This window comes from Alnus glutinosa, chromosome 1 (assembly GCF_958979055.1).
Source record: "Alnus glutinosa chromosome 1, dhAlnGlut1.1, whole genome shotgun sequence".
NCBI lineage: Eukaryota > Viridiplantae > Streptophyta > Magnoliopsida > Fagales > Betulaceae > Alnus > Alnus glutinosa.
The window spans coordinates 51562124-51575523 of NC_084886.1; the positions used below are offsets into that span (position 1 = coordinate 51562124).

General features: G+C 34.6%; 1 protein-coding gene across 6 annotated transcripts; it reads left to right on the forward strand.

Moving 5' to 3' along the window:
- The first annotated feature begins 5325 nt into the window (after window positions 1-5325).
- LOC133862403 (probable trehalose-phosphate phosphatase C) lies at window positions 5326-13400 on the forward strand. Of its 6 annotated transcripts, none has more exons than XM_062298220.1 (11): window positions 5326-5481; window positions 10326-10428; window positions 10725-10913; window positions 11058-11198; window positions 11387-11458; window positions 11555-11680; window positions 11897-11950; window positions 12259-12360; window positions 12496-12573; window positions 12665-12808; window positions 12971-13400. In XM_062298220.1, exons 3-11 carry the CDS (start codon window positions 10746-10748, stop codon window positions 13151-13153), a joined length of 1068 nt encoding a protein of 355 aa, XP_062154204.1. In that variant the 5' UTR covers window positions 5326-5481; window positions 10326-10428; window positions 10725-10745; the 3' UTR covers window positions 13154-13400. The 6 variants fall into 6 exon arrangements, with proteins under 6 accessions (XP_062154204.1, XP_062154195.1, XP_062154188.1 ...); XM_062298211.1 differs by having other exon boundaries at window positions 10743-10913; XM_062298204.1 differs by having other exon boundaries at window positions 10326-10341; window positions 10743-10913.

A 13400-nucleotide genomic window follows, 5' to 3' on the forward strand; every position in this document is an offset into this window, starting at 1 on the left:
TATATATATATATATCCTGTTTGTGTGAGATCTATGAGAGCTGGTTTTTACCTTATAGATTCATTTTCTGGTTTCACTTGTCAAGTTTTGTTCCTTGCAACAGACCTCTTTTGATCAATAGCCTGTTATTATATTCGACTGTGATCGAAGCGGCTGAGTTTGACAGTTTTGTCGATATCGTATATAATATAGACTTGAAAGGAAAGAAAAAGAGATTGCTAGGTTCTATTTAGTAACTTTTGGGGATCTTTGGATTTGCTCCAGGCACTCTTGCTCATCATATCCTATATTTGGGTTGTGGGAACTTAGTCCTTCATTGTTGGGGTCGGCCCATGAATTGGGAATTTCCTGATTAGCTTTTGCTAACCTTTAATTATAAGTGAAATAAAAATATGACTATTTTAGTCCAGGGAGGGACAAAGGGTGCATGATCTGAATTTAGTCTTAACTTCAACACATTTGGTAGAACACTAAGCACCAATTAATCAATTTGCACCTACAAAAAGAGAAAAAGAATAAGCAACGGAGCATGCCAAAGGATACTGGCAGTGGATAACTTTGATGCTTTAAGTCAGCAAAATATTTTGGAGAATGGAAGTAATAAATGTTTTACCTGATTGGGAGTTCCCTTTTATAGTGGACCCGTGGTTGGTTTACAACTATTTATAGGTTTTTATACCAAGAAATAACACTTACACAACATACTCACATGAGGTGGGGCACATATGAGTGGAATTCACCCCATGTGAGTGTGTTGTGTAAAAGTTATGTAAATCTTGTTGTGTAAAAATCATAATTAGTTCTACTCACATAAGTCCCAGTCAGCTCATATGAATGTATTGTGTAAAAGTTGTATAAATCTTGTTGCGTAAGAATTACAACTCTTTTATACCACAACCCATCTTTTAGGTATGATTCATCCCATGTTTACCCTAGTTGAAGCAAGACTTATCCTTAGACTTAAGGGGGTGCACGGTTTAATTATAAATCGTGGCCCAAGTGGCAAGTATGTGGCCATTTAATATGATAATGGCTTGAAAACTGACTCCATACTATAGATGAGCCATATTCCCTGATCAATGGGATATTTGGGTTACATGCGCTTGCCAGCCCAAAACCCAACAACAATAATTATAATAAATGGACAGCTTGAAGATTTGTGACATTGTGAAAAGTACAAGGAGTCGCTTTTCCAGCACCGACCCTGAAGATTTATCGCAAGTTTCTTAGAAAAAGTTCAACCCACGAGAAAGACAATTTGCAGCCGGCCCCCCCCCCCCCCCCCCCCCCCCCACCCCCCCGGCCCCCTCTCCTATCGGAGCTGACGGGTGGAGGGTTGATAAGAATATAATTCTATTTTTCTTGGTCAGTGACGAGAGTAACTCCGAGATGTGGGAAAAAAAAAGGGTCCATTCAATGGAACTGACTGACTTGCCAATTGTTTTAGTCTTGAAGGACACAATTGCACTGTATTAGTAGTCTTAGGTGTTTTCTCTATGAAGAGTGGTCTTATAATTTAATGATACTTTTCTTGGTCTAGATTCCACAGTGACAGATTGTCTTAATAATTTTCTTGGTCCTGACTGTTTGTCTTAATGGGAATCTCCTTTTTATTGAATATTGACAGAAAAAGGTTTGTGAACGACCGGAGAACCATCTAGGTAAGGGTTTCTCTATCTTTCACGTGTCTTAAAGTTCAGGCCAGCAAATTTGTTTTCGATTCTAGTTAAAAAATAAAAAATCACTTATTTATTTATTTATTCTTTTTTAATTTTATTTTAACTACCTAATTTTTTTAAAGCACATACATTTAACTTTCTATTTTAACTATCAATTTTACTATACATTTTTCAAAGCACATATATTTGGTGAGTGAATAGTTCTCAATCATCAAATTGTTTGCAAGCACGGTAACAACTCATTAAATTGTTAAGCCAAATGCAAATCTTTTTGCACCCATTTTAGCAATCCAGCTAGCCGAATAAGAATGCTCAAACATGAGATGTTTGTTTTTAGGAAATATATATATATATAATTCATTAACGGTTGATTATGTTTCCTTGTAAGAAAATTCACAATTTAATCAAATTTTGGAGATTTTATTATCATACTAGTATTCCGTCACCTACCTACACACATAAGGACTTTTGAGACAATTCACAGTAGTGAATATAAGCGTCTAGGATCCGGCTTCCATGCGGTAGTTTAAAACTATCGCATGGGTGCTGTAGTGGAAAACAGTACTGTTTTCCACTCAAAAAAATTTGCAAAATTTTTAATAAATTTAAAAATTATAAAAATAATAATAATTAAAAACAAAAAATATAAAAACCTAAAAAAACTAAAGGGGTGGCTCCAGGCTAGAGCCACCCCTTTGGCCGATTTAGGGTGGACGAACCACCCCAGTCGGCTCCGGACCACCCCCAAAAGGCCAAAAAACAAAACAAAAAAAAGTCAGGGATTTGGAGGGTGGCCGGACCACCCCTAAGGGCCTGGGGGGTGGTTTCGACCACCCCATACGGCTGATCTGGGGGTGGCTCAAAACCCAAACCTTTTTTTTTTTTTTTTTTTTTTGGTTTCTAGGCCTTTTAGGGGTGGCCGGACCATCCCCAAGGGCCTGGGGGTGGTTTCGACCACCCCATACTGCCGATCTGGGGGTGGTCCGGCCACCCCCAAACCTTTTTTTTTTTGTTTTTGTTTTTTGGGGGTGGCTGGACCACCCCCAAAGCCGACTGGGGTGGACGATTCACCCCACCCCCTTGGGCAACGCCGGCCACCCCTTTAGTTTTTTTAGGTTTTTATATTTTTTGTTTTTAATTATTATTATTTTTATAATTTTTAAATTCATTAAAAATTTTACAAATTTTTTTAAGTGGAAAACAATACCGTTTTTCACTACATGCAGCACCCATACGGTAGTTTAAACTACCGCATGGAAGCCGGATCCAATTGTCTACTACCGAATTATCCCAATTTTATTTATTTTTTATTTTTTATTTTTGGTCTCTTCTCTCTCTTTACTTCCGCGCGCTATAATTCTTTCATTTTATACTCCTCGTAAATTTCTACATTTGTTATCCCCTACATTCAAGAGTAACGGACCATAAATATTCTAAATATATTTATGAACAACGTCGATGAAGTACGACCCTACCTCGACATCTCCGGCCTCCCTATAAGAAAAGAATATAAAGGGGGATGTGTTAATGGGATCAAGATCCATTCGATACGAACAAAGAGAAGTATATATTAATTAAGTTTTTGGGAGTCGTGATTCTTAGACAAACTTGTGGTTGGGAATTAAGTTTTGCATTAAATTTCTTTTTGTTTCCTTAAAGACAAATTCTAGTTCATAGGGTAGTCTTTAATGTTAGGCTGTTAGCTATAGGCTAGGGTGGGGGGTGTATTTTTATTAGTTTTTTTTTTTTTTTTTAAAGTAAATTACCAAGTAACTTCGCCAAAGACATTCATGCAAAGAGGTCCGCGAGTCAAAGAATATTAATTAGGAGGTACTGTTTCTGTATTAATTAAGTGCATGTGCATATGACACCAATTAAAGATCATGCAAAATATTATTAAAGTCTTTAAGGAAGCTTCATGGGTAATGCCTTGTGGGGTCAAATTCAAGGTATATATTCAAAGGGAACAACCGATCAGGGACCCTCTTTTTCTTTTCCTCTTGTCCCCCGGGCGGACCTCTCGATCTCCTTCTAGAAGGAGGCCAAAGGATTCTATTGCATTGTTATGACAATACATCTTTGCTTTTCCTCTTAGACAGGCGGACTTCTACTCATGCATCGGGATCCTGGCTTTAAATTTTTAAGTAATTTGGACAGAAAATAAGAAAGAGATCGAGAAAGTAAAGTCTAAGTTTTTTAAAGAGATAGACCTTAAACCACGGGCTACTCAAGATGATTGGGTTCACACCCTTTTCTCGCATTCTAAAATTCAAACAAATAATTGTCGTGGCTGATTGAGTCATTAATTGCCTCCATAGCTAATTGCCGGGAGGGGAGGGGGGGGGGAGAAAGTCGAACTCAGCTGATCGAGAATGCTGACAAAATTATGGGAGAATGTTAAATAGTATTTCTCCTTGGTGCTATTACATTTTGAGAAGGTGAAATTTTCTCATGTTGTTGTTCTTCCTCGTCTCAGCCTCTTTAAATTAAGAGATTTTAAGTGCTGATCATAGAGATTAGGATCGATCTTCTCCATTCCAAATGAAATTGAGACGATCTACTTTATATTTTGAATTTTATCCTGTTGTATTTAATGATGTATTTGGTGTCATATTATTTAAACAACATATTTACAATGTGAGTTGGTATACACTATTAGATTTATAAAATTTAATATGGAGAATGACTTTAAGTGAAATAGAAGATGATTGTATTTAGTAGGAAAAGTAGATGTTTTACAATAAAATTTAATTCTTTTGGACCGACGTTTGAAAATCCCTATTTTCTACACATTTATTTGATAGAGATTTATCAAAAAAAGAAAACTTGAGCATCAAGGGGTCATAAATTATAATATTAGAGTATCAAGGACATTAATGCCACCCTTTTGTTCTAAAATACATTTGTCTAGAAGGACAAATGGGAAACTTTCAACGACGTTGACCGTAGATTTGTCTTTTGATGTCACGCTAATTTTACGCAATTGTTTGCGATTTTTTCTATTAAAAAAAATCTTTAAAATTAATTAAATACTACTTATTTTGTCTCAAAACATGTTTGTTTGACCAAGCTAGTATGAAATTCAGGTTTTTTAACCTGAAGAATTTATTTAAAAATAAAAATAAAAATCATTTTCAACCAAAACAGAAGAAAAATATTCAACAAGAATATTAGGTATGACTCATCTTATTTAATGAAAATATTTGATTACAATATATTAAAAAAAATTATATTTCTGAAATTTACCAAAATAAAGGACTTATTAATTGTGTGTTGGGACATAATATCGATCTAGCTAGTGGTCAATTATTAAGTGATGTAAAATATATATATATATATATATATATATATATATATATATATTAGAATAATATTTTTAAAACCAAAGAAGGACACGTAGCTAGACTGCTAGAGTTAGCAAGTTACACAACCAGAGGGACCTATTTTAGTCCTTTCAGTTTAAAGTACAGCCAATTTCAAAAGAGGTAAAAACCTTTTGAGGAAGTCCTAATGCAATGGGTCCATTTCTACACACAAATGGGACCTGGCCGACTCCTAATATATATTCCTATTCCTAAACCCCTCTCCTTCATTCCTTCCTTCCTTCCTTTCCCTCTATAAATAAACCCCCCCCCCCCCGCCCCCCCCATCAGCACCTCCCTCTCTCCATCTCCAGAACTCTTTCCTCACACACACAAAACTCTCTCTTTCTCTCCCGGCCAACTCCCTCATTTTCTCCTCCTCAAGCACCCCGGCGGCAAAGCAACCAACAATTCACATCGATCAACTTGCATGAAATTTGGTGAGTTTCGATCTCTCATTTTCATTTCAATCTTTTTGTTCTCCATCTCACTTTTCATCTTAATCTTTTTGTCTGGCTTTTGAACATAGCTATAGATTATGCTCGTAATGATATTATTACTACCCATTATTTTTGTGCTGCTTTTAGCTAGCATGCTTTCTGTTTGTTTGGTAATGTGTTTTGTGGATATTTCTTGTTAACGTAAAGGTAAAAATTATAAAAAAATATTTGATTTTATTCTTTTGCTCATTTCTTGTTCATCTCCGTACAAAATATGTATAAATCCAGTAATAGATTTATAAGACCACACATTAGTTGATGTATACATCAAGTCATAAATTTATGAGACCACACATGAGTTTCGTAAGGTCGTGAATATGCAACAAAGATGTGTAGAATAATGATATCAAACTGGAACATTCAATTCATAGACGTCTTTTCTTTTTTTATATATATAATTGGTAGGCCTTGTGTCTATATATTTTCTCTCAATTAGTATAAAATCTACTCTAAACGTACGTTTTAACTGGAGAAATCGGTTTCCAAGTCCTTCCATTCACGTCTCTCTTCCTAATATGCCTTGAAGATTTTTCTTTTTTTAGATTTTATTTTCTGTCATTTTCTTTTTTCTCGTTTTGATGATGTTTCGGCTTGTATGAGGCCTGAGGGAAAAGAAAACCGCCAACGAGGACGAAAAAAAGCAGTTGGAATTCCGTTTGGGATTTGTTGTCTCCTCACGCCAGACTCTAGCGCGTGGTACGATCCTCGTATACCCTCCCTATGGTTGTCGTGGAAGCGATGGACCAAGGGTGTCCTCTCCACGCGCCTTTTGCGTTCGTCGCCACTCGTATGTGTAATTGTCCTTCGGGCTTCAGTTACTGCTTCTTTCTCTCTGTTTACTCTATTATTTAAGGGGTATTTGGTGAAGGACCGTACACGTGTTTCTCACTGGGTCCCTCAAGTTGACTGGGCAAAAAAGGGCCCAGTTGACCCAACCTAGCCCATGGTTTCAAGGATCTGGTCGTGTTCATCCGACAACCAATAAGTTGGCACGTGTAGAAGGTGCCACTTGTACGGTTTAGATTCTGGGCTCCACCAAATTTTGTCCCTTTGTTTTTCGTCGTTGGGCCCTTCAGTAGGTCACTTTCCAGGACAAGACTAGTACCTGTAAAAACGGTTAAACCAAATATCGGGGGGGAGTAGTATTACGGTTGGGAAGTTGTTTGTTTGGTCACAGCGGAATATTGTTAATATGCTTGGAATACTTCAATTTAAATTATAAATTCATTTTATAATTATAGCAATTAAATTATTTTTAACAAGAAGTCAATTTTTGTTTAATTATTTTAATAATTATGAACTATCATATTAATTTATGAATAATTTTGTAATAAAAATTAAAACTTTTCTAACATCACTCTCAAGCCTATTAAATTCGATGCTTGATGCTCTCTGTTTCTATCATAGCCATACATGTTGGAAGAGTAAAACCTGTTTCATGATTTGATCACACTATCATAGTTTTTTATTGAGAAATATTAAAAGTCATATTTTTATTCTATAATATTAATGTAACAGTTTAAATTAATTATTAATCAATCAATTTTTTTTTTTAAAAAAAGAAAAAAAATAAAAAATAGTTAAAAGGGTTACGTCAGTTTTATGTGTTCATTGTCATGGGTATAGAAACAAGATATAAAAAAAGTAATTTCTATTTTTTTGGTAAGGTACTTAGAAAGTTATAATATTATATAATCTAAATCAACGGCTCAAAATCCGGTGGCCTATTATTGGGACTAAGACTCCAAGAAACGTATCTTTTTGAAGCTTCTTTTTCGCCCGCATTATTTATATCATCTAATGACATACTTTTGCTTGGTTCATCGTCACTACAAAGTCATAATTAGGTGAGAACAACACAAAAGATTAGCTTAAATTAATTATATAAGTACTCCACAAAAAAGTAACAATAAAGTAAAACATGCATGCCTTGGTCACGCCTTCGAATTATTAATTCATATGGTAATTAATACTTCCATAAACGTATTATTATATTTTAGCTTTTGTAATTAAATATTCTGTCAAAGTTTAAGTGTCATTAAACCGACACTTGGTTCTTTGCTCCGTACCTGCCGCCTGGTTCCGGGGGACTTTTCCAATTAGTCTAAAACTGTTTGTAGACGTGTCCACCTCACCAAACCCGAAAGCTTCTGTATCAACCATGTACTAACTGACACGTGCTCTTGTCTTTTGTACCTAGCTTTTTGTCCCATAATTATAAATCTTTTCTTTTAATTATATAAAAAAGTTTTTCTCTGTTCACATGAATCACACCCTGGGCTTCAAAGTCAAGGTTATGCTTTTTTGTTTTTTGTTTTTTTCTTTTATATTTCTAGGAAGTTAAAGGCAGAACACTTTGTGGCTTCGTAGGATACACGTGTTTCTTTCTCGGATTCTTTCTGTCTTGGCTTTGTGCAATATTGCATTGTGGAAGAAGGCCTTTTTCTAGAGTTTAATTTGGATTGTTTTGCTAGTGGAGCCTTTTTCTTTGGTTTTTTTTTTTTTTTTTTTTTAGTGGAACTTGATGAATGTTTTTCATTCTATCGATATCAAAAGCTGCTTGATGCTTTTGGTTTAAAAAGAAATGAATGTAGCGCACTAACTAGTACGTTTTTGTGTCCCTCGATCTTACAATTTCTTATTTGGCAACTCCCTCTTTTTCTCTTTTTTTTTTTTTATTTTTTTTATTTTCACTTTCTCCAAAAAAAATATTAACGTTAACTTTTCTTTTTATTTTTTATATCATATCAACAATTTTTTTATTACAATTTAAATAAAAAAGAACTCACTATATTACAATTTTTTTTTTTTGTAAATTTGTAAAATAGTGTATTTTTGTCATTTTGTGTATCATCTTTTTGTAATATGGAATGAATTTTTGTAATTTTGAGTTGCATAAGAGAAATCTTGTTCATTGACTTGAATTGGTGGCCGGGATCGAGCTTAGATTATGTGTCATCACAGCCGGAGGGAGTGTCTAGTAATAATGGCCGGGTACTCCCAACGGGTAAAATTGTATTATATATGCTTAAATTCAAATAGACAATTCTATTTGGTTCTCTCCCCTGGCCTTATCTTTTTTTAAAAAAAAATAAAAAATAAAAAATAAAATTGAGAGAAATTAGAATGCCGGCCTGGTCCATTTGATCATGTGCGCGCGTACTGTTATTCCCATGAGCCTCCCACTAGCAATTTAAAATCTGATCTGATCTTTTTAATTAGTGGTGCCCTTTAATTAAATAATCAGGTGAAAATGATAGTGAGAGAGAAAAATAGATTATGCTTTGATTATATAATGCAATAAAATCCTAATTCGGTTGGCAGCTGGAGGATCGATGAGTTGGATTGTGGAAAGGGTAGTTAGAGTGGAGCCAACATATATAATCGACCGTTCCTCATGTCACTGTGATCATCTGAATCAGCTCAACTACTGAAACCCTTCTAGATCGAGGACAAAAAAACTTTTCTATCTTATACGGAAAATGAAAAATTGTTTCACTTGTTTTTTTATTTTTATTTTTTTATTAAAAAAAAAAAAAAATTGTTTCTAGGTATTTCTCTGTGGGAAAATGACCTTTTGTTAAATTATCTGATCCTAAGAAAGCCCACTGAAACTACTTAATAGACATGCCATTTTATTAATTAATTGTTTCACTATAGAGAAGACTTTAATTAATTAAGAAGATAGTTTGTTCCGAATATATAGCATATATATGTTAAACTAATACACGTGTAATGTAATACCACCAACCACCTTTGAATTAATCATAGGTTGAAGACTTTCCTGGAAAGCGAGAGAGATCGAGAGAAAATCTTAAGAGAAGATTAGCTAGCACATATTCTAATCAAGAATTGTTAATTTCAAGATTTTTTTTTTTTTTTTAAACGGGGATAAAAGAATAATTTAAGTTTGCCTAAGTAGATGCTTAATTAATGCGTTTTGGACGCATAATTATCTCTTGCAAGCTGCTTGATTAACTAAATAGGCTTAACGCTTTTTTTAAAAAATAAAATAAAATTTAAGGATGACCCCCAAAAAAGAGAGGCTACAAATCATTAATGCCAGAAAAAATCACACAAGAAGAACAACAAAAAAATCACAATAGCTAGCGCAGAAGCATCGGCTTTATGGGTTACATAGACATTTTACATGCACATCACTTCTATATCTTTTGTACATCACTTTTTTAAATTAATCATTAAATTTGTAGGACTCACATGTAGGTTCTTATATGTCCTATAAATTTAATAATTAATTTTAAAAAGTAACGTACAAAAATTATACAAGGAATGTGAAAAAATTATTTCTCTACAACATTAGATGTATGGGTACTCACGATCACGATGAGTCGATGACTGATGTCATGCGTGCCACCTCCTCCTAGCTACTGTGGGCTCCACAAGATTTATTTAAATGAAAAAGATGTCTATAAAAGAGTATGCCTTGAGTTTGATCATGTGGGTCATCGTGGACCATTCATAAGGTTCTCTTATGATAATATAGAGATTGTTGGGCCATCTGAGCTGCCCGAATTAAGCTCTTGATAAAACTGCAAGGATCATTCATAAGGTTCTCTTATGATAATATAGAAATTGTTGGGCCATCTCTGAGCTGCCCTAATTAATTAAGCTCATATATGACGGAGAACATATAGCAAACTAGCTAGCTCCATCCAGTATTTTTTTTTAATCTCTTTCTTGATCTTTCATTTAAGCTAGCTGGTGCTTTTCTTTATCCTAGATTGGAAATTAATTGTGTGTTAAAAATATTGGTTTTGTTGCAGGACTGCATGCATGCAGGTATGTACATTAGCTAATTAATTAGAAGAATTGAAAGTTACAAGAGTGGCTAGCTAGCTCGATCAGCCAGCGTTTTTTTGGATTCAGGTACCTATCAAATTCATTCTGGGCTGTATATATGCATGGTTAGGCCTTTAGGCCGAACTCAAATCAGCAGATTGCTTGGATGATGGAGTACCCAAGGCTTATGGGTTTACTTAATAGTTTGGTACTGATCATGACATACACTAACACCCCCACCCCATTTTTGTCCGGCTTGATAGCTAGCTAGCTAGGCACAAAAAAACATCTTGACCTATGTATAATACTTGTATATAGTACCGTTTCCTTTTTAGACTTATTTCTTACGAATCTTAGACAAGCAAATTAATGATCAAGAAAAGTTTTGAATATTCAAACAGGCGATGGGATTCCAAAGACCATCTTCCTATAAACAAAAACAGCAATCTGTTCCGAAAACAGCAAAAGAAGTCGAGGACCAAGGCGATAGCTTCATAAACACGAGAATACCATACCTAAGTCCTACCACAAATGAACCTATAGCTTTTGATTCATATTATAATTCCTGGGTGGTAAGTTTTTTCTCGATACATATATATTCCAAGCATATATATATATACATATATATACTTGTACGCACGTTCTTGAACTTGGCTTTATATGATGACCATGCAAAGTTAAAAACAAAAATTGTTGTTTCTTGAATATGAATATAGGCAGAACACCCTTCTGCTCTAGGCTCATTTGATCGTATGATGAAAGCCTCAAAAGGGAAGACGATTGCCGTGTTTTTAGACTACGACGGCACACTCTCACACATCGTAGATGACCCTGATCGTGCCTTCATGTCTGATGAGGTAAATTGCAGTCGCATCATTCTTTTATTCTATTTACTCTCCATAATTGTATCCTACGTACTCATCATCATGATCACACCCTAAGAATAATATATATACACACACACATACAAGCATATATATATATATATATGTGTGTGTGTGTGTGTGTATATATATATAGTCACACATTATGCTATTAATTACAGATGCGCGGAGCAGTACGTGAAGTTGCAAAACTTTTTCCAACAGCCATAATTAGTGGAAGGAGCAGAGAAAAGGTAATAACCGATCGAGTTAATTAATATATACTTGGAAGCCGATAATTTAAACCTGGTGGGTTCTAACTCTTGTCCTTAATTTTCCTTTTTGTTTAGGTAAAAGACTTTGTAAAGTTGAGTAATGTATATTATGCTGGGAGCCATGGGATGGACATAATGGCCCCAGCAAGGCCACGGAAGTACAATGATGGCAAACACCAAACCGTAGCGCTTGATAAGAAGGTTTGTCTTTTTATTTTTTTCTACACATTTCATGCGATTAATTGTAAATTCATGCAATTATAATTAAGGCCCTTCAAAATGTTCAATTTTTTGTTTTCTTTTCTTTCTTAGATTTTTAAAGTACTGATTTATTCGAATCGATGTTATATATAATGGAGTAACAGCTACGTACATTCATTATTGACTCAATAATAACATGAAATTTCAATCTTGCAGGAGAGTGAAGTTCTCTTTCAACCTGCTAAGAAATTCTTGCCTGCAATTCAAGAGGTTTGCTAGCTTTCATTGGTTCCAAAGATATGAAAAAGATGAGTCGGATTCGAATTCAAGACATCTGCTCTGATATCATGTTAAATTACAACTTATTCAAAAAATTTAAACTCAGAAAAAAGATAAATTTAATCATTTAATCAATACTTTAACGATAATCATTTGAAAATTTTAAATAAAGCGTCGTGACCTTTAATATGCACTTATAACTAGGAAATTACTAGATACTCCTTTAGAAACCATCTAAAGCTTTTTTCCTTGCCATACGCATGCAGTTTCATATAAGAAATTTCTTGTGTTCCTGACAGATATTCACAATCTTAGAGGAAAAAACAAAGAAAATACAAGGCGCCAGGGTAGAGGATAATAGTTTCTGCATCTCTGTACATTTTCGACAGGTCCGGAAAGAGGTAAGCTAGATTTTACATATGTATATGTTCATTATATTATACTTCATGTCTTCCTGAGCAAGAGCATTTTGCGGTTGATAATAGTACTTGGAAAGTGGGGCATTCACAAAAGAAGGATTATTTGTTCAAATGCAGGATTACGGCATGTTGGAAGAGAAGGTTAAGTCTGTAGTTGAAAACTATCCAGAATTTCACCTGACTGAGGGTAAAATGGTAAGATAAAACCTTAACTCTTGAATTGAATTTTCCTGTGCTTTCCATAGCTTTTCTTATTATACTCAATATCGCATAAATTTACATACAGGTTTTGGAAGTACGACCATCAATAGATTGGAACAAAGGTCATGCCTTGGAGTACTTACTTGACACTCTAGGGTTTAGCAGTTCTGCAGGTGATGTCCTGCCATTGTACATTGGGGATGATCGAACCGATGAAGATGCTTTCAAGGTTCTTCACACGATCCCAATTACTATACCATATGTGCAATATTTCGTTAATTAGAGTTAATTTGTTTGGTTTATCGGTCTCAAAACGTGTGTTTTAAAAAAAACTAGCGATTTAAACGTTTGATAAAATTGATGTTCGGCCTTTAATATCGAATTCTTGCAGGTCATTCGAAGTAGAGGAGGACAAGGGTATCCAATCATTGTATCTTCCGCTCCTAAGGATACAAGCGCTTCCTACTCTCTACGTGACCCCTCCGAAGTATTAGCTTTCCTGTTACGATTAGGAAAGTCGAGGAAAGCGTCTTCTTCAAGCAGGTCACTTGCTCGATTTGGCGGGTTTAGGTAATTGAAATATTAGAACCTTAGTTTTGTATATATATAGGAGTTATGAAAAGAAGGTTTTGGTATGTAGAAGAGTATATATTGAGGACTTACGAAAATTACATTAAGTTTCACAGCATGCATATTTAGTGCTCTAGACCTGTGAAACTACCATGTATTTGAGCTTCCACCTTATAAATGATCCTCTTATGAAGGCAAATGTAAGCTAGTGCGGTTTTAAAATTGAAGATTCAGCTCCCTTTATACACCAA